Consider the following 26,089-nt stretch of genomic DNA (forward strand, 5'->3'; position numbering starts at 1 on the left):
ATAAAATAAAATAGTTTCTTAATTAAAGGTGAAAAAATAATTAAAAAAATAAAAATGTGCAGTAGTGAAGGTGCTACAGTTCTACTCTTCTTTTTGGCACGCGTTAGTCCTGCCAAGTACTCAGGAGAGTGTTGAATTTCCCTGCGATACACTGTTCCTCTGTGTTGTAAACCACAGTCCTGATTTTAAGGCAGGCTGTATTTGTTTCCCAGACTGCCTTTATTTATGTTTACAGAAGAGTCAGTTTGTGGATCAGCCTCTGGGTGGCAGTGTTTCTGGATTGACCTCCGAGGCTATAAGTCCTCTCTATCCAGCAGTTGGGGTTTATTTTTTCTATCCTACTTAAAACTGGTTTGGGAGAGTCAACTGCCCAGAGCTGGTTCTTTAATCGTTACTCCCCACTCTGTTTCCCAGGTTCCACAGAAACAACTTTTCCCCTGCAGTCTCTTTTGTGACCCCAATTGGGCAATCCAATGCACTGGGTTTAATAATCAAATGCAAATATTTAAGGGGAAGTGAAAAAACAAGAGCCTGAGAAGTTGCGGGAATTTGCAAACCTCCACCTTCCAGGTCTGTGCGCACTCTTCCATGCTTCCTCTCTCCCCTAGCACTAAACAGCCGGCACACTGGCACAATCCAAGCCTGCTTTTTTGCATCCAGTCCAGCTATGGGCTTATTTTTAGAGTTCCCTTCTGCCAGCAGCCCTGTGGGAGCCCTTCCACACTCGCGGATCACGCTGGCCCCAATGGCTGCGGACTTTGTGGGGCGCAGAATTCCCCCTTGTGCGTTCCTCTCTCCAACCTGAATTGCAAACCGCACCTTTAGGGGAAATCTAACCTTTCCATGAGGAGAAGCAGGGTTCCTTTAAGTCCACATAGTCGCGCTGTCCCTGACCCAGATCTGGTGTTTCCGGGTTAGCAGCCGATCTCTGAATGCCGGGTCTTTGGATGTATATGCTTCCATTAACAGCCACTCAAGATGGCGTGGTCTCCGCGGCTGAGCCAGCGTTCCAAGAGAGATTTCAGCCGCATTCTCCAACTGTCCCCTTTCTCTGGGAGTCCTCGGTCTTTCCCGGCTGCAAACTGTCTCCCAGCTGAAAATCTTCTGCTTATTCGGGCTGTATGTTTCCCGTTTCAGCTGCTCCTCCTTATCTGCTCCGGGACAAGGCACGGGACACGTCCGTCTATACCTCCGCCATTTTATTCTCCTGTTCATAATTTTTATCTTTAACTTTTTCTGCTTCTTCCTCTTCTTAAAGAATACCCTTCAGCATTTCATATAATACTGGTTTGGCGGTGATATACTCCTTTAGTTTTTTCTTATCTGTGAAGCTCTTTATCTGACCTTCAATTCTAAATAATAGCTTTGCTGGGTAGAGTAATCTTGGTTGTAGGTTCTTGCTATTCATCACTTTGAATATTTCTTGCCACTACCTTCTGGCCTGCATGGTTTCTGTTGAGAAATCAGCTGACAGTCATATGGGTAGTCCCTTGTAGGTAACTAACTGTTTTTCTCTTGCTGCTTTTAATATTCTCTCTTTGTCTTTTGCCATTGGCATTATTTATTTATTTAGGATCACTATACTTTGAAATAATTTTCTTTTTTTTTTTTTTTGCTTAAAGTATTTCAAAGGGTATTACATATGTGTCCTTTTTTTTACCCCGCCCTTGAAAATCCCCTGGCCTCCCCTTCCCCTCAGTGTCTTATGTCCATTGGTTATGCTTATATGCATGCATACAAGTCCTTCTGTTGATCTCTTACCCTCCTCCCTCCTGCGCCCCAACCCTCCCCAGCCTTCCCGCTGCAGTTTGACAATCTGTTTGAGGCAGCTCTTCCTCTGTATCTATTATTGTTCATCCTATATAATGAAAGGGTAATATGCAAATTGACCCTAACAGCAGAATGACTGGGAATGACTGGTCACTATGACACACACTGACCACCAGGGGACAGATGCTCAATGCAGGTCAGTGTGCTCCCACAGGGGGAGCTCTGCTCAGCCACAAGCCAGGCTGATGGCTGCCAGCACATCAGTGGTGGCAGGAGCCTCTCCCGCCTCCTCAGCCGCACTAAGGATGTCTGACTGCAGCTTAGGTCTGCTCCCTGCTGGTAAGTGGACATCCCCTGAGGGCTGCCAGGCTGCCAGGCCTAAGCCAGCAGGTGGACATCCTCTGAGGGGTCCCAGACTGTAAGAGGGCATAGGCCAGGCTGAGGGAACCCCCCCCCACCCAGTGCACAAATTTTTGTGCACCGGGCCTCTAGTAAGTTTATAATGGTCTTTATTATCCATGAATGAGTGATATCATGTGGTATTTTTCCTTCATTGACTGGCTTATTTCACTTAGCATAATCCTCTCCAGTTCCATCCATGCCTTTGCAAATGGTAAGAGTTCCTTCTTTTTTACAGCAGCATAGTATTCCATCGTGTAGATGTACCACAGTTTTCTATGCCCTTGGTATTTTAATGATGATGTGTCTTGGTGTGGTCCTCTTTGGATTCCTCTTATTTGGGGTTCTCTTCACTTCCTGTACTTGTAAGTCTATTTCTTTCACCAGGTAGGGTAAGTTTTCTGTCATTATTTCTTTAAATAGGTTTTCAATATCTTGCTCTCTCTCTTCTTCTGGCACCCCTATAATTTGGATGATGGTACGCTTGAAGTTGTCCCAGAGGCTCCTTGCACTATCTTCATATTTTTGTATTCTTTGTTTCCTTTTGCTTTTCCTGTTGGGTGTTTTTTACTTCTTCATATTTCAAATCTTTGACTTGATTCTTGGGATCCTCTAGTCTGCAGTTGGAGCTCTGTATATTATTCTTTATTTCAGTAAGTGTATGCTGAATTTCTAATTGGTCCTTTTTCATATCCTTGAGGGTCTCACTATATTTCTCAGAGGTTTCTAGAAGATTCCTGAGTAATCTTACAACCGTGGTTTTGAACTCTATATCCAGTAGTTTGCTTTCCTCCATTTCTTCAATTTGTGATGTGTTTCTTTGTCTCCACATTTTGACTGTTTCCCTGTGTTGATAGAGTGGCTTTGTGGGCTAGGTATCACATAAGGCCCAGTGGCTCAGCCTCCCTAATTACCTGAGGTGGATACTCTTGGTGCACCCCTTTGTGGGCTGTGTGCACAATCTTGTTATAGTTAAGCCTTGATTGCTGTTGGTATCACTGGGAGGAATTGACCTTCAGGCTGTGAGGGCTAGCTGTGTCTACAATGGAAGAGCTGCTGTGCAGGAGACACCCATATGGGGCAGGACTTGCTTCAGCGAAGCTTTGGTGCTCACTGAGTCTGCCCCCTGAGTGTGTCTCTTATGGATGTGAAGAGTTGTAATCTGGATCGTATCACTCTGATCACTGGGTAGACTGGCTCTTGGATCTCCAAGGAGGTACAAAGTCAGCCACTGCCTGAGGCCACCCAGCAGGAGCTACAGAGAGATCTGAGGATTCCTCCTCTTTGTTTGGGGTTTGGAGGTGCCCAGATGAGGCGCAGCTGTGAATTAATGCAGGCTGCTTATGGGCTTTAGGCCTTCTTTTGGGAGCTCTGGGGTTCTCTGACCCAGCTTCAGTTTGACAGGTTTTTAGGTGGAGAAAGCCCAGGCCATTTGAATGCAAAAGCCTCTGCGTACACTTGGGTGGGGTTGTAAATTGGGTGGGGCGGGGTCTCAGGGAATCACCAGGGTGGAGCAAACCACAATGGCTGCCATTCTGCTCTGCCTTGGAGTGGTCCCAGGGTCTGTGTCCTGCGGCCCCATGCAGGAACAATGAATGCTGTAAGTACCTCTGCAAGAAAGCCGTCTGATGCCAGGCAGTCCAGTTTCTCTCCGAATGAGTCTGGGTCCCCAAATTCTCGCCCAGAACTGGAGTTCAGAGCTGTCGGGAGCTTGTATCTCCCTCCCAATTGAAAAAGACAACAGTGTACCCAGCTGCCAGCCCCTTTCACACGTGCCTCCGTACCTCTGCACTTCCATATCTCTGCACCTCCTACCAGACGCAGTGGGCTTTTCTCTTTCTTTCTAGTTGTAGAATTTCCTCTCAGCCAGCCTTCCCGTGGTTCTGGATGATATTCGTTTTGTCTTTAGTTGTAATTTTAATGTGTTTGTGCGCGGCAGCAAGTTCAGGTGTTTACCTATGTTGCCATATTGGTTGTCTCCGCATCATATATTTCCATTTTTATTTTCTTAAAGTTAATAAAATTTCTCTAGGTTATTAGAATTTACTGTGACATATGTCTTAAGTTATCTGATTACTTTACAAAATATAATAAAGGTACAATTTGGTGATTTAAAATAAATTCAGCCCCAAAATGAGTTTTTTTTCCAATTACAATTGACATTCGTGGTTAGACATTTTTATAATTTGTGAAATGATCCCCCTGATAAGTCTAGTACCTACTTGGTACCATACTTAGTCACTATAATACTAGAGGCCCGATGCATGAAATATGTGCAAGAGTAGGCCTTCCTTCCCCCAGCCGCCAGCACTGGCTTCCCTCCAGCACCTGGGACCCAGGCTTCCCTAGCAGAGGGAGGCCCCGCTCACCTGCCACAGCTCACTAGTTGGTTGCAGCCATGCTGGTCGTGGCTTGCCTCGGCCCTCCGAGCCCCGGCTTCGACGTCCAGTCTAATTAGCATATTATGCTTTTATTATTGTAGATTATTAACTATATTCCCTGTGCTATACTTTACATCCCTGTGACTATTTTGTAATGGCCATTTTTTTTTGGTTAATTATCACCTGAGAATATTTTTTCCATTGATTTTTGGAGAGAATAAAAGGGAAGGAGGGAGGGAGGAAGGGGGGAATGAAGGGTGGAAGAAGCAGAGAGAGAGAGAGAGAGAGAGAAATAGAGAAACAGAAAAACATTGATATGAGAGAGAGACATTGTGCCCCAATTGAGGCAGTGGATGGAATATGCAACCCAGGTACATCCCCTGACCAGGAATAGAACCTGCTTACCTTCGTTGCTCGGCCCAACACCTTAACTACTGACCCACACTGGCCAGTGCAGTAATGGATATTTTCTACTTCTTAATACCTTCACCTTTTCACCCAGCCTCCCAACTTCCCTCCCATTAGTGTGTTCTCTGTGTCTATGAGTCTGTTTCAGTTTTGTTTGTTTCTTTATTTGTTCTTTAGATTCCACATATAAGTGAGATCGTTTGTTATCTGTTTCTCTCTCACTCTGTCTGACTTCTTGCACTTACCATTATACCATTTAGTTCCATCCATGGTGTTGCAAATGGTAAGATTTTATTCTTTTCTATGGTTGAGTAGTATTCCATTGTATATATGTACCACATCTTTTTTCTAAATGTATTTTATCAAGTTTTTACAGAGAAGAAGGGAGAAGGATAGAGAGTTAGACACTTCAGTGAGAGAGAAACATCGATCAGCTGCCTCCTGCACACCCCCTACTGGGGATGTGCCCGCAACCAAGGTACATGCCCTTGACCAGAATCGAACCTGGGACCCTTCAGTCTGCAGGCCGACGCTTTATCCACTGAGCCAAACCGATCAGGGCTGTACCACATCTTCTTTATCCAATCATTGATCAAAGAACACTTTGGTTGTTACTATGTCTTGACCACCATGAATATTGCTGCAATGAATATAGGGTTGCATATATCTTTGCAAACAAATGTTTGCAAATTTTTCGTGTAGATACCTAGAAGAGGGATTGTTGGGTCATATGGTAACTCAATTCTTAATATTTTGAGGAACCTCCATACTGTTTTTCATGGTGGCTCTACCAGCTTATATTTTCACCAGCAGTGAATGAGGGTTTCTTTTTCTCTACAACCTCTTATTATTACTTGTCTTATTGGTAAAAGCCATTCTAATGGTATGAATTGGTATCTCATTGTAGTTTTGATTTGTGTTTCCATAATAGCTAGTGAACCTGGGCATCTTTTCATATATCTTTCATATATCTTTCATATATCTTTCATATTGCCCATTTGTATGTCTTCTTAGGAGAAGTGTCTGTTCAGGTCCTCTGCCCATTTTATTTCCAATCCTCACCAGAGGTTATGCTTAGAGAGAGGAAGGCGGAGGGAGGGAGAGAGGGAGGGAAAGAAAGAGAGATAGAAACAGTAATGCAATTGAGAAACATTGATTGGCTGCCTCTGTACGTGCCCTGACTGGCAGTTAAACCCACCACCTGGGCATATGACCTAACCAGGAATTGAATCAACAACCTTGCAGTGCATAGGACAATGCTCCACCAGCTGAGCCACTCTGGTGGGGCCCTCTGCCCATTTATTTATCTACTTATTTATTTATTAATATATTTGTTTTGATTTCAGAAGGAAAGGAGGAGAGAAAGAAGCATCAGTGATGAAAGAGAATCATTGATCAGCTGCCCTGTACTGGGGATCTATCCCACAACCTGGGCATATGCCCTGGACTGGAATAGAACCCAGGACCCTTCAGTCCACAGGCCGACGATGCTCTATCCACTGAGCCAAACCAGCCAGGGCTGCCCAGTTTTAAATTGGATTTTTTGCCTGTTTGGTGTTGAGTTGTATGAGTTATTTATGTATTTTGGATATTAAGCCCTTGTCAGAGTTGTTGTTTACAAATACCTTCTATCATTCGGTTGGTTGCCTTTTTGCTTGCTTTTGCTGTGCAGAAGATTTTTAGTTTGATATAGTCCCATTCGTTTATTTTTGCCTTTACTTCTCTTGCTTTGTCAAAATCATAAAATCTTCTCTATGGCCAAGGTCTGTTGGGGTTCTTATCCCAGTATCAAGAAGGGTTCAGGAATCTGGAAAAAGGGCTGTGCATAGATGACATAGGAATCCAGAGACTAATAATGAATCCTGAGACGAGATATAATTTTGAAAGGCATTGGGGGTCAGAGGACCTTCAGCTAAAGGAACTGAAGACTCCCTCCTTGTCTAGGACCCTTGCTTTTATTAACACTAGAGGCCTGGTGCACAAAAATTTGTGCACTCGGGGGGGTCCCTCAGCCCGGCCGGTGCCCTCTCACAGTCTGGGACCCCTCGGGGAATGACTACCTGCTGGCTTAGGCCTGCTCCCCAAAGGATTGGGCCTAAGATGGCAATCAGACATCCCTCTGGCAGCCCGGCAGCCCTTGGCGGATGTCCACTTGCCAGCGGGGAGCAGACCTAAGCTGCAGTCAGACATCCTTAGCGCTGCTGAGGAGGCAGGAGAGGCTCCCACCACCACCGCTGTACTGGCAGCCATCAGCCTGGCTTGTGGCTGAGCAGAGCTCCCCCATGTGGGAGTGGGCTGACCACCAGAGGGCAGCTCCTTCATTGAGCATCTGCCCCCTGGTGGTCAGTGTGTGTCATAGTGACCAGTCATTCCCAGTCTTTCTGCTGTTAGGGTCATTTTGCATATTACCCTTTTACTATATAGGAGAGAGGCCTGGTGCATGGGTGGGGGCTGACTGGTTTGCCCTGAAGGGTGCCCCGGATCAGGGTGGGCGTCCTGCTTGGGTGCCTGGCCAGCCTGGATGAGTGGCTGATGGCTGTTTTCAGGCTGGCCACACCTCATTTAGGGTGGGGGTCCCCACTGGGATGCCTGGCCAGCCTGGGTGAGGGGCTGAGGGCCGTTTTCAGGCTGGCCGGCGACTGAAGCTCCCACCCTCTCCTTTTTCTTTTCTTTTTTTTATTCTGGGATTTATTTACCTTCTATAATTGAAACTTCGTTACTGTCACTGGAGCTGAGAGCCGGCTCTAGCTCGGAGGCCACAGCCTGCTGAAAGCAGGTATCTGGGGTTTATTTAGCTTCTATAATTGAAACTTTGTTGCTTTCGGAGCTTAGAGCCAGTGCCGGGGTCCAACCCCAGCGGGTCCAGGGGTCCCCAAAGGTGTGGACAGAGTCGGCGAAGAAGAGATGACATGGAGACAGCGTTCAGTTGATCAGCAGCCTAGCCAGGATCTCTAGCCAGGATCTCCAGCCAAGTTCTGGTCTGGATCTCCAGCGAAGTTCTGGTTAGGATCTCCAGCCAGGTTCTGTGTCCATGTTCTCTTGCTAGGTTCTCCAGCCAGGTTCTGTCCAGGTTCTCCAGCCAGGTTCAGTCACCAGGTTCTAGTCAGGTTCTCTTGCCAATTTCTGTAGTCAGGTTCAGTCCAGGATCTTTTGCCATGTTCTCTCGCTAGGTTCTGTCTCTAGGTTCTGAGGCCAGTTTCTGTCCAGGAACTTTTGCCATGTTCTCTCCAGCGAAGTTCTTCTGTCTCTAGAGAACGTTCTGTGTAGGTTCTGTGCCTAGGTTCCGTCTCTCCTCGTTCTGTCTTCTTACATCTGTATTTATACCAGTTGATTCCAATCCTATCAATCTCTATTTCAAAGGTTAGGGCATTTCTTATCTCCATTCCAGGGAGTAAAGATTATGTAGCTTAAGCATGATTGTTCGTAGTCAAAGTGATTAATTACCCACCTGGCACTTAGTTTTAAGAGGTTTTATTCCCTCCCTAACTTCAGGGGAAAATCCCTACCTGGGGAAACAACCTTTCTCAGAGACCTTGGTTAAAACACATAGTGCCAAGAAGGTGAGCAAACATATTAAGAACAGTATGCCATATATGCCAGGTCCCTTGAAACAGCAAGCATGGACCGGCTCCCGGCAAATTCCCCCTTTTTTATTTTTTAAAAGCAGGCATTAAAAAGAAAAACCCTAAATGCTCTCTTGTATCCATTTTAAGAGTAGGATTGGCGCTTTCCGCTATTACCTGAGTCCTGATCTATCACCCCAGGGAGAGCTTGCCAATCCTGCACTTTCCCGGGGTGGAAAGGCTGCAGTGGGGTTAAGGATAAGGCTCCTTGGGCCTCCTCCCATGCCTTTACATTTACCTTTCCTTCCTCAGAAAAGCATGGACATACTTCTTGTATAAAACGTTCTGTCTGACTGGGAGTAACCTTAATTCCTCTGCTAGCAAGCATATGTTAAAAGATCAATACAGAGTCTTATTTCTTTAGACTCAGTATGGCACATCTTCTTAATCTAAAGATCAATACAGAGTCTTCTTTCTTTGGACTCAGTATGGCACATCTTCTCAATCTAAGTTCTGTACTATCCACCTTCTTACCCTACTTATCCTCTATAGGGGGGTCTGTAGCACCCTGGTGGAGTCCTATCCGTCCCGAGTGTGGGGGTTCTCAATGGGGGGGGGAGCTTACCTAGGGGAATCCTGTTCCAGGGGTTCCCAAAGGTGTGGACAGAGTCGGCGAAGACTATCCACCCTCTTCCTGCGGTGGAGTCCTATCCGTCCCGAGTGCGGGGGGGCTTACCTAAGGGGTCCCTGTTCGGGCGCCATATGCCGGGGTCCAACCCCAGCGGGTCCAAAGGTCCCCAAAGGTGTGGACGGAGTTGGCGAAGAAGAGATGACATGGAGACAGCGTTCAGTTGATCAGCAGCCTAGCCAGGATCTCTAGCCAGGATCTCCAGCCAAGTTCTGGTCTGGATCTCCAGCGAAGTTCTGGTTAGGATCTCCAGCCAGGTTCTGTGTCCATGTTCTCTTGCTAGGTTCTCCTGCCAGGTTCTGTCCAGGTTCTCCAGCCAGATTCAGTCACCAGATTCTAGTCAGGTTCTCTTGCCAATTTCTGTAGTCAGGTTCAGTCCAGGATCTTTTGCCATGTTCTCTCGCTAGGTTCTGTCTCTAGGTTCTGAGGCCAGTTTCTGTCCAGGAACTTTTGCCATGTTCTCTCCAGCGAAGTTCTTCTGTCTCTAGAGAACGTTCTGTGTAGGTTCTGTGCCTAGGTTCCGTCTCTCCTCGTTCTGTCTTCTTACATCTGTATTTATACCAGTTGATTCCAATCCTATCAATCTCTATTTCAAAGGTTAGGGCATTTCTTATCTCCATTCCAGGGAGTAAAGATTATGTAGCTTAAGCATGATTGTTCGTAGTCAAAGTGATTAATTACCCACCTGGCACTTAGTTTTAAGAGGTTTTATTCCCTCCCTAACTTCAGGGGAAAATCCCTACCTGGGGAAACAACCTTTCTCAGAGACCTTGGTTAAAACACATAGTGCCAAGAAGGTGAGCAGACATATTAAGAACAGTATGCCATATATGCCAGGTCCCTTGAAACAGCAAGCATGGACCGGCTCCCGGCAAGCCAGGTCGCAGCAGGCGGGGAATCTTGGCTTCCTCCATCACTAGAGCAAGGAACCCTCCTGCTCGCTTAAGTTGCGTAGCTGCTGGCCGCCATCTTGTTTGGCGGTTAATTTGCATATCACCCTGATTAGCCAATGGGAAGTGTAGGGAAGGTACGGTCAATTACCCTTTTGTCTTTTATTAGATAGGATTTGTCCTAAGGCAAGGTGGAGGTAATACACTTCAAAGGGTAAGGTTTCAAAGGGTACAGAAGCATTGTCAGTTTGGGGAATAGCCTATGGCCGTTCAGATTTTTATCCAGTAGGAGGTAATAGCATGTAGATTAAGATGCCTTTTAGCTGTCTGGCAGCCAAGCAATAATCCCTTTTCAGGTTTGGGGAAATGCCTTCAGCCATTCCCAACATGTGACTACATGTGTGACTCAACCCTGTTGAGTCCCCAAGTTTCATCAACCTTTTGAAACTCTTGAAATTATGACATACTAGAATTTGTCTCCAACAAATGTCCATAAGTTTAGTACCTATGTTTTCGTCTCTGCAATTTATTGTTTCAGATCTTATATTTAGGTCTCTGTTCCATTCTGAATTCATTTTTGTACCTGGGGACAAACTGTGGTCTAGTTCATTCTTTTGCATGTTGCTTTCCAATTTTCCCAGCACCATTTATTGAAGAGGCTTTCTTTTCCCCATTGTACATTTTTAGCTCCTTTGTCAAAAATTATTTACCCACATACATGTGGTTTTATTTCTGGGCTCTCAATTCTGTTCCATTAGTCTGTATGTCTGTTTTTCTGCCAATACCATGCTTTATCATTGCTCTGTAGGATGATTTAAAGTCAGGTAGTCTGATATCTCTGGCTTCGTTCTTTTCTCAGGATTGCTTTGGCTATTTGGGATCGTTTGTGGTTCCATACAAATCTGATGACTTTTTATTCTGTTTCTTTAAAAAATGACATTGGGATTTTGATGGGGGTTGCATTAAATCTGACTATTGCTTTGGGTAATATAGCCATTTTAATTATGTTAATTCTTCCAATTCATGAATCTGGAATATCTTTCCATTTTATTGTGTCTTTTTCAATCTCTTTTAATAATGCGATGTAGTTTTCAGTAAATAGGTGCTTTACATTCTTTATTAAGTTTATTCCTAAGTATTTTATTCTTTTTGTTGCAATTGCAAAAGGAATGTATTTATTTTTTCTTTTGTTTCCCTTGTCTAAGGATATATATTAGAAAAAATATTACCAAGACCAATGTCAAAAAGTTTATTGCCTATGTTTTCTTCTAGGAGTTTTATGGCTTTGTGTCTTATATTTAAGTCTTTAATCCATTTTTAGTTTATTCTTGTATATGGTTTAAGAAAGTGGCCTAGTTTCATTTTTTTGTACTGTCCAGTTTTCTCAACATCTTTTGTTAAATAGACAGTCTTTACCACATTGTATATTCTTGCCTCCTTTGTCATAGATTAATTGACCATATTAGGCTTGAGTTTACTAGTATTTCTGGACTCTCTATTATAACATGACCAGTCTTGAAAAATGTCTATACTGTGTGTACAGTTAAAAGGTGAAAATAGTCATCTATGTTTGTCATGTTATATAATGTGGGAATGTATAATGAATTTTTTTGTAGTTTTATAATCTGTTTGGGCACAATGCTAGAAAATTGCATAAGCATTTGGATTATATCTTTCTAGTTTTAATATATTTACATAAATATAAAAATATATTTAGATACATATTCTAAGTAGAATAAGTGATCACTGATATTAACTGTATTTAGGTTCTCTAGAGTGAGTTATGACTTGTGGGATATTGTAGTTGAATATATATTTATGCTTTTGTTGACTAATTTAATTGTTATTTCTGTATACGCATTTTTTCTCAAGTGTGTGTTTATATAAATAAACATGGAGACTGTGGCCCTTACCTGGATCAGAATAAAATCCAGCAGTTGCCTGACCACTTTGGCCCGGGCCCTGTGAATGTGGTGCTCCGGCGTACTGTGCAGGCTTGTGTGGATTGTGGCATTGACAGTAAGGCTGTTTTTGGATTCCTTAAGGCAGATAATCGTGGAGGAGAAGTAATAACTGGTATGCTCATCTAATTCTTTATTCAGCTTTTTTTCCTAATTTGATTTTCAGAGGGCAAAGATTTTATAATATGTAGATTATTTTATAATATTTCTATTCTTTTAACTGTTTATAATATTAGAATATTTATTATATTGATATAATAGAATATAATAGTTACATGTTTATAGACTTGTAACCCCGTTTAACTTTACTTTTGAAATATACAATGTCAGAGTAATACTGTAACATGAGACAAAAGGTACAGATATTTTTTCTTTTACATGCTTTGCTAAGCTCATGTACAAAGTACCTTAATGATAATAAATTGTAATTTTTTTTTAGAAAACAGACTGATTTATAAGAAGCTCTAAATAAAAATGTGACTCAAGAAGTGATTCAGAGATAAATATACAGCTTTCATGATTTTGGGTCAGATACTATGACATTTGTACACATGCAATGTTTGAAATAGTAGAAAGTGTTATAGATCAGTGAGTGGGTTTCTGTTGTTTATTTTATGAATATTTTTAAATGAGAATGATTTCACAAATATAAGTTATGTTTTAATGGGAGGAACTTTTATAATTTAAGGTTATTCCTTCTTCGTAAATTACAAAACCCCCACAAATTAGAGTTATATTACATTTCCTAAATGTAATATGATGGCTTATTTTGGATAATCATTGTAGTTCTCATCTTTCTGTGATATAATTCTGATACATATGTTTTCTTGTAATAGCCTCCTTTGATGGGGAAACTCATTCCATCCAGCTCCCTCCAGTGAACAGTGCATCATTTGCTCTTCGCTTTCTTGAAAACTTGTGCCATAGCATGCAATGTGATAACCTTTTGAGTAGTCAGCCTTTTAGTGCTTGCAGAGGTAATATTCTTAGTACTGCAGAGGATGATAAAAATAAACCAGGTAAGAGAAAATGTAAAATTTTATAATGTACTTTTGTTTTATATTACAAATTATAATTAACTCAAGAATCTTGTTTAATGCAGTTTTTCCTTGTGTCCTTCTCAGAGTAAACATTTTATCTACAATGATAATTAGACATGTTTAATATACTAGAGGCCTGTTGCATGAAAATTCATACACTCGGGGGTGTGGGGTCCCTCAGCCTGGCCTTCACTCTCTCACAGTCCAGGACCCCTTGGGGGATGTCCACCTGCCAGCTTAGGCCCGCTCCCCGGGGGATCAGGCCTAAGCTGGCAGTCAGACATCCCTCTGGCAGCCCAGGAGCCCTCGGAAGATGTGTTACTGCCATCAGTTGGACATCCTTAGTGCTGCTGAGGAGGTGGGAGAGGCTCCTGCCACCTCCGCCGCTGCTCTTGCAGCTGTCAGCCTGGCTCATGGCTGAGCAGAGCTCCCCCTGTGAAAGTGCATTGACCACCAGGGGGCAGCTCTTGCGTTGATTGCTCCCTGGTGGTCATTGCACATCATAGCGACTGGTTGTTCCGGTCATTCTGATTGTTTCACCGATTAGGGTCAATTTGCATATTAACCGCAGTCCCAACAACAACAACAAAAATCACAGACATTCCAGAAAACTGGGATCTTAAGCCAGCCAAAGGAATGACATTTCAATTTTTCATTTTTATTTTTTTATTATTATTTTCTTAGCTTTCTTTTTTTTTTTTTTTACTTCTTTCTTTGTTCTCCTTTTTTTTTGTTTGTTCCTTTATTTCCTATTTCTTTTCACATTACTTTTTCAACCACGTGAGCAGCAGACATGTGAGCAGCGTGCTCTTGTCCAGGGAGCATCAGCCCCGTGAGCAGCCTGCCTCGAGCCTAAGAGAAGCAGCTTCATGTGGCCTGCCCCTGTCCAGGGAGCAGCAGCTGTGTGAGCAGCCCGCTTCCCCATCCGAAGAGCGACAACCATGCGAGCAGTCCGACTTGTCTGAGGAGCAGCAGCCGCATGAACAGTCTTCCTACCTCTGAGGAGCTACAGCCTTGCGCAGCCCGCTCCCATCCGAGGAGCAGCAGCTGCGCACAGCCTGCACCCTACACTAGTCTGAGGAGCAGCAGCTGCACAAGCATCTTGCCCTCGCCCAAGCAGCAGTAGCTGCACGAGCAGCCTGCCCAATCGGAGGAACAACAGCTGTGTGAGCAGCCTGCCCCCATCCGAGGAGCAGCAGTTCTGTGAGCGGCCTGGCCCCATTAGAGGAGCAGCAGCAGCCCACCCAGGCCCGAGGAACAGCAGCCACACGAGCAGACCGCCCACATCCGAGGAGCTGCAGCCCTACGCAGCGCACACCAGTTTGAGGAGCAGATCCACAACAGCCTACTCCTGTCTGATGAGCAGCAGCCAGTCCTAGGAGCAGTAGCCCCACAAGCAGCCCACCACATCAGAAGAACAACAGCAACATGCAGCCAGCCCCCATTCAAGGATCAGCAGCCACATGAGCAGTCCGCCCCAGTTCAAAGAGTAGCAGCTGCTTGTGTACCTCGCCCCCATCCAAGGAACAGCAGTCTCGTGATCAGCACACCCTCTGTCTGAGGAACAGCAGCTGTGTGTGAAGCCTTCCCCCACCAGCCAGAGGAGCCACCACAGCTGTGAACAGCACCCACCAGAGGAGCTGCTGTCAGTTGAGGAGCAGCTGCTACCACAACCGCCCAAGGAGCAACCACAGCCCGAGGAGCCACTGCCACCCAAGGAGCAGCCCCTGAATAATTCAACATCTAGATATATCGGTGAGATCAAACATGGGTAGACAAAGAAACCCCCAAAGGAAAGAAAAGGAAGAGGCACCAGAAAAGGAGCTAAGCAATACAGAGGCATGCAGCATGATAGAAAAAGAATTCAGATTAAGGGTCCTAGAATGCATAAACTGGATGGAGGAAAAAAATCAACCACTTATGCAAGAATCAAGAAGAAACGGATGAAAAAATCTACAACTTATGTAAGAATCAAAAAGAAACGGATATGAAAAAAATCAATAAATTATGTAAGAACCAAGAAGAAATGAAGAGTGATATAGCTGCAATAAAAAACACCATTGAAAGTTTCAACAGTAGACTAGGAGAATCGGAGGACTGAATTAGCGAATTAGAAGACAGGGAAGCAAAACACACCCAAACTGCACTGCAATTGGAGAAAAAAATTAAAAGACAGGAGGAGAGCCTAAGGGAGCTATGGGACAACATACGAATAATAGGGGTGCCAGAACAACAGAAAGAGGAACAAGGGTTAGAAAATCTATTGGAATAAATAATATTAGAAAACTTCCCTGAGGTGGGGAAGAAAAAAGTCACACAAGCACAGAGAGTCCCAAAGAAGGTGAACCCGAAAAGAACCACACCAAGACACATCATAATTACCATGGCAAATGTTCAGGACAAAGAGAGAATCTTAGAGGCTGCAAGAGAGAGACGGAAAGTTACATACAAGGGATCTCCCGTTAGATCATCAAATGACTTTTCAGAAACACATCAGGCCAGAAAACAATGGATGGAAATTTACAAAGTGATGCAAAGCAAAGGACTGAATCCAAGAATACTCTATCCAGCAAGGCTATCATTCAAAATTGAAGGGGAAATAAGCTTCTCAGACAAAAAAAAGGCTAAGGGAGTTTATCATCACCAAGCCAGCAATGTAAGAAATGCTAAAGGGACTGGTGTAAAAAGAAGAAATAAAAAGCTCAGAAAGAAAACAGCCACAAAAAATAGAAATGGCTACAAACAAGTACCTTTCAGTAATAACTTAAAACGTAAATGGACTAAATGCTCCAATCAAAAGATATCCAGTGGCTGAATGGATAAAAAAACATGACCCATACATTTGCTGTCTACAAGAGACCCACCTCAGAAGAAGGGACTCACACAGACTGAAAGTGAAGGGATGGAAAAATATCTTTCAGGCAAATGGAAATGAAAAAAAAGCTGGGGTAGCAATACTTATGTCGGACAGACTACACCTGAAAGTGAAGGCCATAACAAGAGATAAAGAAGGCTACTTCGTAATACTAAAGGGATCACTACAACAAGAGGATATAACCCTGATAAACATATATCCACCCAATGCAGGAGCACCCAAATACATAAAAAAAGTCCTGGAATATATCAAAGGAGAGATCGGCAACAATACAATCATAATAGGGGACTTTAATACACCACTGACATCACTGGATAAATCCTTTAGACAAAAAATTGGCAAAGAAACAGCAATCCTAAACGACTCACTACATCAGATGGACTTAATTGACATCTTCAGAACATTTCACCCCAAAGCCACGTAATATATATTCCACTGAAGTGCTCATGGGACATTTTCAAAAATAGACCACATATTGTGTCACAAAGTCTCCCCAAATTCAAGGAGATTGAAATCATACCAAGCATCTTCTCAGACCACAATGACATAATATTAGAAATAAAGTACAATAAAAACAACCCAAAATACTCAAACAATTGGAAGCTAAATAGCATGTTATTAAATATTGATTGGGTTACCAATGAGATCAAAGAAGAAATTAAACATCCTGGAAAGTAATGACAATGAAAAAACAATCCAAAGCCTATGGGACACAATGAAAGCAGTACTGAGAGGGAAGTTTATAGCTCTACAGGCCTATCTCAACAAACAAGAAAAAATGGTAGTAAATCATCTAACTCTACATCTCAAAGAATTAGAAAGAGAGCAACAAGAAAACCCCAGAGTGAGCAGAAGGAAGGAGATAATAAAGATCAGAGCAGAAATAAATGACATAGAAATAAAAAAAAAAATACAGAAAATCAATGAAACCAAGACCTGGTTCTTTGAAAGAATAAACAAGATTGATGAACCTCTAGCCAGACTCACCAAGAAGCAAAGAGAGAGGACCCAAATAAACAAAATCAGAAATGATAGAGGCGAAATAACAACAGACCCCATAGAAATACAAATGATTGTTAAAAAATACTATGGACAACTCTACTCCAACAAACTAGACAACCTGGAGGAAATGGACATATTCCTAGAAAAATACAACCTTCCATAACTCAATCAGAAAGAATCTAAAAATCTCATTAGGCCAGTAACTATGGAGGAAATTGTAGCAGTCATCAAAAAGCTTCCAGCAAACAAAAGCCCAGGACCAGACAGCTTCACAGGGGAGTTTTACCAAACATTCAAGGAACACCTAAAACCTATCCTCCTCAGACTACTAAAAAAATTCAAGATGAAGGAACACTTCCAAACTCATTCTATGAAGCCAGCATCACCCTAATATAGGTGTGGGCAAACTTTGACTCGAAGGCCACAATGGGTTCTTAAAGTGGACCGGAGGGCCGGAAAAAAAGCATGGATGGAGTGTTTGTGTGAACTAATATAAATTCAAAGTAAACATCATTACATAAAAGGGTACGGTCTTTTTTTTTTTTTTTTTTTTTTTTTTTTTAGTTTTATTCATTTCAAATGGGCCGGATTCGGCCCGCGGGCCGTAGTTTGCCCACGGCGGCCCTAATACCAAAACCAGGTAAAGATAACACAATGAAAGAGAATTACAGGCCAGTATCCATCATGCCAAAATCCTCAACAAAATCTTAGCAAATTGGATCCAGCAGCACATCAGAAAGATCATACACCATGACCAAGTAGGATTCATCCTAGCGATTCAAGGATTGTATAATACCCGCAAAACAATAAACGTGATACATCACATAAACAAATTGAAAGAAAAAAACCACATAGTCAAATCAAATGATGCAGAAAAAGCATTTGACAAAATCCAACACCCATTTTTGATAAAAACTCTCAGCAGGGTGGGAGTAGAAGGATCATAAAGTTAATAAAAGCCATATATGACAAACCACAGCCAACATCATACTCAATGGACAAAAAATAACGACATTTCCCCCAAGATCAGGAACAAGACAGGGATGCCCACTCTCACCACTCCTGTTCAACATAGTACTGGAAGTATTAGCCATTGCAATTAGACAAGAAGAAGAAATAAAAGGCATCCAAATTGGAAAAGAGGAAGTAAAACTGTCCTTATTTGCAGATGACATGATATTATACATAAAAACCCTAGAGACTCCATCAAAAAACTACTAGACTTAATAAATGAATTTGGCATTGTAGTAGAATACAAAATTAACGCCCAGAAATCTATGGCATTTCTATATGCCAATAGTGAATTTACAGAAAGATTGACTAAAAAAACAATCCCATTTACCATCGCACCAAAAAAATAATATACCTAGGGATAAACTTAACTAAAGAGGTAAAAGACCTCTACTCAGAAAACTACAGGACGTTGAATAAAGAGATAGAGGAAGACATAAACAGATGGAAAAACATACCATGTTCTTGGATTGGTAGAATCAACATCATTAAAATGTCCATAGTACCCAAAGCAATCTATAAACTCAACGCACTTCCCATTAAAATACCAACGGCATATTTCACAGACCTAGAGCAAACTCTCCAAAAATTCATCTGGAATAAAAAATGACCCCGAATAGCCGCAGCTATCCTGAGAAAGAACAAAGTAGGTGGGATCTCAATACCAGATATCAAACTGTTTACAAAGCCACTGTTCTCAAACCTGCCTCGTACTGGCACAAGAACAGACATGTAGATCAATGGAATAGAATAGAGAGTCCAGAAATCGACCCAAACCAATATGCTCAATTAATATTTGACAAAGGAGGCAAGAACATACAATGGAGTCAAGATAGTCTCATCAATAAATGGTGTTGGGAAAATTGGACAGATAGAAGCAAAAAAGTGAAACTAGACCACCAACTCACACCATACACAAAAATAAACTCAAAATGGATAAAGGACTTAAATGTACGATGGGAAACCATAAAAATCCTAGAAGCATCCAAAGGCAACAAAATCTCAGTCATATGCAGAAGTAATTTCTTCAGCGATACAGCTCCTTGGTCATTGGAAACTAAAGAGAAAATAAACAAATGGGACTACATCAAAATAAAAAGCTTCTGCACAGCAAAAGAAACCATCAACAGAACAACAAGAAAGCCCACTGCATGGGAAAACATTTGCTAATGTTATCAGCAATAAGGGTTTAATCTTCAAAATTTATAGGGAGCTCATACAACTTAACAAAAGGAAGATAAACAATCCAATCAAAAAATGGGCAAAGGACCTAAATAGACACTTTTCAAAGAGGACATTCAGAAAGCCAAGAGACATAAAAAACATGCTGAAAGTCACTAATCATCCGAGAAATGCAAGTCAAAATAACAATGAGGTACCATCTCACACCTGTCAGAATGGCTGTCATCAACAAATCAACAAAAAGCAAGTGCTGGAGAGGATGTGGTGAAAAGGGAACACTTGTGCACTGCTGGTGGGAATGCAGACTGGTGCAGCCACTATGGAAGACAGTATGGAGTTTCCTTAAAAAACTACAAATGGAACTCCCATTTGACCCTGTGATCCCTCTTCTAGGAATATATCCCAAGAAACCAGAAACACCAATCAGAAAGGATATATGCACCCCTATGTTCATAGCAGCACAATTCACCATAGCTAAGATCTGGAAACAGCCTAAGTGCCCATCAGTAGTTGAATGGGTTCGAAAACTGTAGTATATCTACTGGATGGAATACTATGCTGCTGTAAAAAAGAAGGAACTCTTACCATTTGCAATGGCATGGATGGAACTGGAGAGCATTATGCTGAGTGAAATAAGCCAGTCAATGAAGGAAAAATACCACATGATCTCACTCATTTATGGATAATAAAGACCATTATAAACTTATGAACAAAAATAGGTACAGAGACAGTGCAGCCTCGAACAGACTATCAAACTACAGCGGGAAGGCTGGGGAGAGTTGGGTGGCAAAAGGTGGGGTAAGAGATCAACCAAAGGACTTGTATGCATGCATATAAACATAACCAATGGACATAAGACATGGGGGTAGGTGAGGCCACGGGATTGTCAAGGGCGGGGTAAAAAAAAGGAGACATATGTAATACTCTTTGTAATACTTTAAGCAATAAAACAATTTTAAAAAAAAGACACACAGGCAATGGCAGCTTTTTAAGGTGTAGTAGTAACACAGGTGATCACAATTTATTCTACATATATTTTATGCTTTTACATTTAATTAGTAATATTCACACTTTAAAAATTACAACAAATATTCATGTGGCTCTATGTATATCTAGAGTGATACTTTTGTCTTTCTGTTTTCTCTATGTTATTTTACTTGCAAATTAAACAGAAGAAAGTACAAAAAATTTTGCATATTAACCTTTTATTATATAGGATAGTTACAAGCGGCCCGGTGTACGAATCCGTGCACCAGTGGGGTCCCTTGGCCTTGCCTGCGGGATCGGGCTAAAACTGGCTCTCCAATATTCCCCGAGGGCTCCTGGATTGAAGAGGGCACAGGCCAGGCTGAGGGACCCCACAGGTGCATGTTTGGGGCTGGGCAGGGACGTGAGAGGTTGGTCAGACAGGGAGGCCCCGGGGGAGGGCACCAGGGTATGTCTGGCCTGTATCACTCAGTTCCGATCAGCCAGACCCCAGCAGCAAGCTAACTTACCAGTCGGAGCTTCTGCCCCCTGGTGGTCAGTGCATGTCATAGCGACTGGTCGACCAGTCGACTATCTCCCCCTGATAGTGCATGTCACAGTGATAAGTTGAGCGGGCCTTAGCATATCATTAGCATATTATGCTTTGATTGGTTGAATGGGTGACCGGACGACCAGACACTTGGCATATTAGGCTTTTATTACATAGGATTTTTGTTCATTCAAAGTGAGAAAGCAATTTCTTTTTGTATTCATAATGAACTTGAGAATCAAAACCTGAAAGATATTTTATTGTGGTTTGATTTGCATGTTGAACATCTGTTCATGTGTTTATTGGCTATTTTTATATCTTCTTTGGAGAAATATCTATTTAAATCCCTTGCCCATTTTTAATTGGCTTCTTTATTTCTTGTAAATATATTTATTACATATGTAATAAAGCAAATATTATATATATGTTTGTGTATATATTACATATACATATTTACTTGTTAAATATATGTGTAATACACAAATAATATTTTATACATCCTGTATACAAGTTCCATATCAGATATATGGTTTGCACATATTGGGAGGGGAAAAAGTAGGTTTATAGTTCATTATGGAAAATGATACAATAATTAATAAATGATATTAAAATAATAAATTCTGTTTTACATACTGACAACTGTAAACTTACTTTTGCACCACCCTGCATTTTCTCCCATCCTTTAGGTGACTTTCACTTTCTTGATGGTGTGCTTTGAAGCACAAAAGTATTTAATTTTGATGAAGTCCAATTTATCTATTTTTTTTTTTTTGTTTCTTGTACTTTTGGTATCACATCTAAGAAAACATTGCTTTAATACATGTTCAGGAAGATTTACTTTTATGTTGTCTCTTAAGAATTTTATAGCTGTTCTAGTTAGGTCATTGATCTATTTTGAATTAATTTTTGTTTTTGTTTGGGCACAACGTATGTTTTACTTTATACAATAGTTGAAGGTATCTTTACGTACTGTGACTTTATAAATTATCAATACAGTCTCCTTATACATGGTACAGTTTCCCATGGTTAACTGCAGTCCAAAAATATTAAGTGGAAAATTCAAGAAATAAATAATCCTTTAAATTGGACACCATTCTGTGTACCATGATGAAATATCACTTTGCCTCACCTGGGATGGGGATCATCTCTTTGTCCAGTGTGACCACATTGTATATAGTACCTGCTCACTATTCACTTAGTAGCTGTCTCAGTTATTAGATCTAATGTCATGGTATAGCTGTGCTTGTGTGTATTTAATTAACTCTTATAGTAGCCTAACACTATGTCACAGTGCTACGTTACTCAGCTCACTTCACCTCATCACATAGGCATTGTATCATCTTACATCCTCACAAGAAGAAGAACGGTGAGTATAGTACAATAAGGTATTTTGAGAGAGAGACTACATTCACATAACTTTTATAGTATGTTATAATTGTTCTGTTTTATTATGATATTGTTTTTAATCTCTTACAGTGCCTAATTCATAGACTAAACTTTATCATAAGTATGTGTGTATAGGAAAAATTATAGTACATATAGGATTTGATACTGTCCATGGTTTTAGGCATCCAGGGGTCTTGGAATGTACTCTACATGGACAAGAGGGGACTCTTGTACTGTCTAGTGTTCTTCAATTTCAACTTGAAGGAGTCCCTTTAGTATTTCTTGTAGGGTATCTCTGCAATTGTGGAATTCTCTCAGTTTTTATTAGATTTATTTGATGCTGAATTTACTTCTGGGCCACAAGATTTTGTTTCTTTAGTTTCTTCTGGAATAACTTTTTCTTCTTTGCAACCTCCTCTTCTGGTTTAGGAAAAATTTCCTTTTTCAGTAAGGATCATCTCCATGTGGCAGGGAGAGCTCATGTATGTGTTAATTTGCCCATGAGCTCTGTAAGTTCTGCGCCACATCTTGGGAGATTTATTCACTTGGATGTGGTCAGTGACCAGAGAATCAAAAGCTAAAATCCTTATGTTCAGCATTATTCTCTGCTTTCTTACGCACATGCAGCAAAAAATTCATTGCTCTTTTTGGGTCACTGATCCTGCATCCAGTCCCACTGTTCGGCCTGGGCACACCTACCAACTCCACCATTGTAATGATAGAATGTTATATGTTGTTTCTTGTAAAGTGATATCCTTCAGATACTTGGTGGGTTTTTGGATATCCATATCCCTGATGACCTGAGCAGTTTCAGGAGGGTTCTTAAAGTAAACACGAAGATTTGAACCTCTTAATTTGCATGATTTGGGGGATTTTCTGGGTCAAGTGAATAGCGAAACATTTTAGAGGTCACCTCAGACTGCTTATGGGAATAGTCTCAGTTTTTGTTTATGGAGAATTTCTTATTTTCCTCTTCATTTTTTAAAGGTTACTTTTGCTGAATGTAGAATTCTTGATTGACCATCTGTTTGTTTCAGAGATTTGGATGTGTCATCCTACTTCCTTCCGTAGTTTGTAGTTAGTTGCTAATCTTATTGAGACTCCCTTGTATGATTTGCTTTCTCTTGTAGATTTCAAAATTCATTTTGTCTTTTGCTTTTGACAGTTTTTTTTCTAGGTGTGGATATCTTTGAATTTATTTTTGTTGGATGTTGAACTTTTTAGATATGCCGGTTAATGTTTTTCATCAAATTTTGGAAACTTTTGGTCATTATTTCTTTAATTTAAAAAAAAATATTTTATTGATTTTTTACAGAGAAGAAAGGAGAGGGATAGAGAGTTAGAAACATCGATGAGAGAGAAACATCGATCAGCTGCCTCCTGCACACCCCCTACTGGGTATGTGCCCGCAACCAAGGTACATGCCCTTGACCGGAATCAAACCTGGGACCTTTCAGTCCGCAGGCTGACGCTTTGTCCACTGAGCCAAACCGGTTAGGGCTCTTTCTTTAATTTTTATTTGTTGATTTAGAGAGCAAGAGAGGAAGGGAGGGAGGGAGTAAAGAAGGGAGGAAAAGAGAGACAGTGAGTTATTGTTCCACTTATTTGTGCATTCATTGGTTGATTCTTATATATGCCCTGACCGATAATTGAACCTACAACCCTGGCGTATAGAGGCACCACTCCAACCAACTGAGCTACCTGGTCAGGACCCATTATTTCTTCAAATATTCTTTCTGCCCCTTTCCTGCCCTGAGACTCTTTCATTATGTATATTTTGTCATGCTAGATGGTGTACCACAGGTCTCTGATATCTGTTCATTTTTGCTCATTCTTTTTTCTTCTTAATCCTCAAACTATATAATCTCAATGGACCTTTTTTAAAATTTATTCGTTCTTCTACTAGTTCAAATCTTCTGTTGAGCCTATCTAGTGAATTTTTTTATTTCATTTATTATACTTTTTTTAAAAGTCCCATATGTCTTTTCACTTCTTTTTTTATTGCTTTATTGGTAGTCTCTATTTGGTGAGACATTGTTCTCATACTTTTAAAAAATTCCTTAGACATGATTTTTAAAAGTTTTTTGAACATATATAAAATAGTTTATTTAAAGTCTTTGTCTAATAAGTCCAGTGTCTGAGCTTCCTCAGAGGAAGTTTCTATTGACATTTTCCTTCCCTGTGTATGAGCCATACTTTTCTGCATCTCTGCATGTCTCCTAATTTTTAAATTGTAAACTGGGCATTTTAAAATTATATAATGCAGTAATTCTGATAATTAGATATTCTCCCAATCTATAGGGTTTTCTGTTGCTGTTGTTTATATAGTGACTTTCCTGGACTAATTTAATAACTTTTCCTGAAGTAATTTTGTCATGTATGGCTACTGAAATCTTCTCAGTTAGCTTAGTGGTCAGGTAATGATTGGGCAAGGATTTTCTTAAATGTCTGGAACTGGTATGTCTCCCAGCCATAGGAATTTTTTTGTGTGTGTGTCTTGGGACTTACCTTGGAGTTTGTTTGTTTTTTAATATATTTTATTGATTTTTTTACAGAGAGGAAGGGAGAGGGATAGAGAGTTAGAAACATCGATGAGAGAGAAACATCGATTCAGCTGCCTCCTGCACACCCCCTACTGGGGATGTGCCCACAACCAAGGTACATGCCCTTGACCGGAATCGAACCTGGGACCCCTCAGTCCGCAGGCCGACGCTCTATCCACTGAGCCAAACCGGTCAGGGTGCCTTGGAGTTTTTTAGCGTGTGTTGGGACTTATCTTCAACACTCAGGAGACAGTTTACAAGTCTGCTTTATGCAGAGTCTTAAGGTCAGCAAGAAATGAAAGATTAGGGCTTTCTCTGTACTTTGCTAAGCATGCATAATGCTGTCTAGATTCCCAGGAATATCTCAATGCTTTTCACCCTAATGGACATCTTTCTCCAGTTTTTCTTTTCAAGGTTTTTGGTTAGTTTCTTATTAGCCCCAACCTGTACTGCTGCCCCAGGCACCACAATGTTAAACAGTTGCCAATGTTTTTTTTGTTTTTTGTTTTTTTTTTAACCAATGCCTTGGAGATAGGGCTGTTCAGACAGAGCAGATTCTGATTCAGGTCAAATACAACAATCCCTGAGATCAGAGCTTTTAACTTATCTGCAAGATTGTTCAAATAGTGACATTTCTCTGTGGCTGTTGCTGTTGGAGAGCTCCAAACCCATCATGTCCTCTCTAGTGATGTCTAGGCTACTGGTTTTCATAGCTACTATAGTTGTGAAGGTGTTTGTTTGCAAATCTGCTGCAAAACTGGGATTAAGGGGATGGCATTAGGGAAGTTAAAATGACTTTGCTGTTCTTTCTGAGGTTCAACCATTTTTTTCTTGAATAAATTCTTTTTTGATTGCTGTAATCCTTTATTTACTATCCAGAGTTTTGAAAAAGTTGATTTTTCCAGTGTTTTTATTATTTTTATAAAGGAGTGGATTTTCAGAAATCTTTAATTAGTCCCCCTGGAAATGCCTCTCTATGACAGTGATGGCGAACCTTTTGAGCTCGACGTGTCAAAATTTTGAAAAACCCTAACTTAATTCTGGTGCCATGTCACATATAGAAATATTCATAATTTTTTTTTATATTTGCAGCCATAGTAAAATAAGATTTATATTTTTGATATTTATTTTATATATTTAAGTGCCATTTAACAAAGAAAAATCAACCAAAAATATGTATAAAATGAAAAAAAAACAGAAAAACAATGTACATTTAGGAAAAAATAATAATAAAAACAATGATAATCAAATGGTGTGAAAACTAGAAATTAGTGACTTTTTTGGTGCTGAAGTTTGTCTGCTAATTTTTTGATTGCAGGTTCATACTTGGTGCACTTCAAGGCCAAGCAAGCACCACTAACTTCATCTGTTAGCCGGTTTCTTTTGTTTGTTTTAATATTATTTAATGCTGAGAACAAAATATCACAAAAATATGTTGATGAAAAAATTGTTAGCAAAGCCATTGCTAGATTTT

At 41.0% G+C, this 26,089-nt stretch overlaps 1 protein-coding gene across 14 annotated transcripts in view; it reads left to right on the forward strand.

Annotated features, from left to right (window-relative positions):
• SCML2 (Scm polycomb group protein like 2) overlaps positions 1-26,089 on the forward strand; it is a 112,427-nt gene that overhangs the window by 75,440 nt on the left and 10,898 nt on the right. For all 14 annotated transcript variants that reach the window (XM_036305653.1, XM_036305654.1, XM_036305648.1 and 11 more), the window contains 2 exons: positions 11,972-12,175; positions 12,897-13,079. In XM_036305653.1, the coding sequence (XP_036161546.1) occupies positions 11,972-12,175; positions 12,897-13,079 (387 nt within the window). The remainder of the gene's footprint in view (positions 1-11,971; positions 12,176-12,896; positions 13,080-26,089) is intronic.

The sequence above is a fragment of the Myotis myotis genome, unplaced genomic scaffold (assembly GCF_014108235.1).
Source record: "Myotis myotis isolate mMyoMyo1 unplaced genomic scaffold, mMyoMyo1.p scaffold_m19_p_4, whole genome shotgun sequence".
Classification (NCBI taxonomy): Eukaryota; Metazoa; Chordata; class Mammalia; order Chiroptera; family Vespertilionidae; genus Myotis; species Myotis myotis.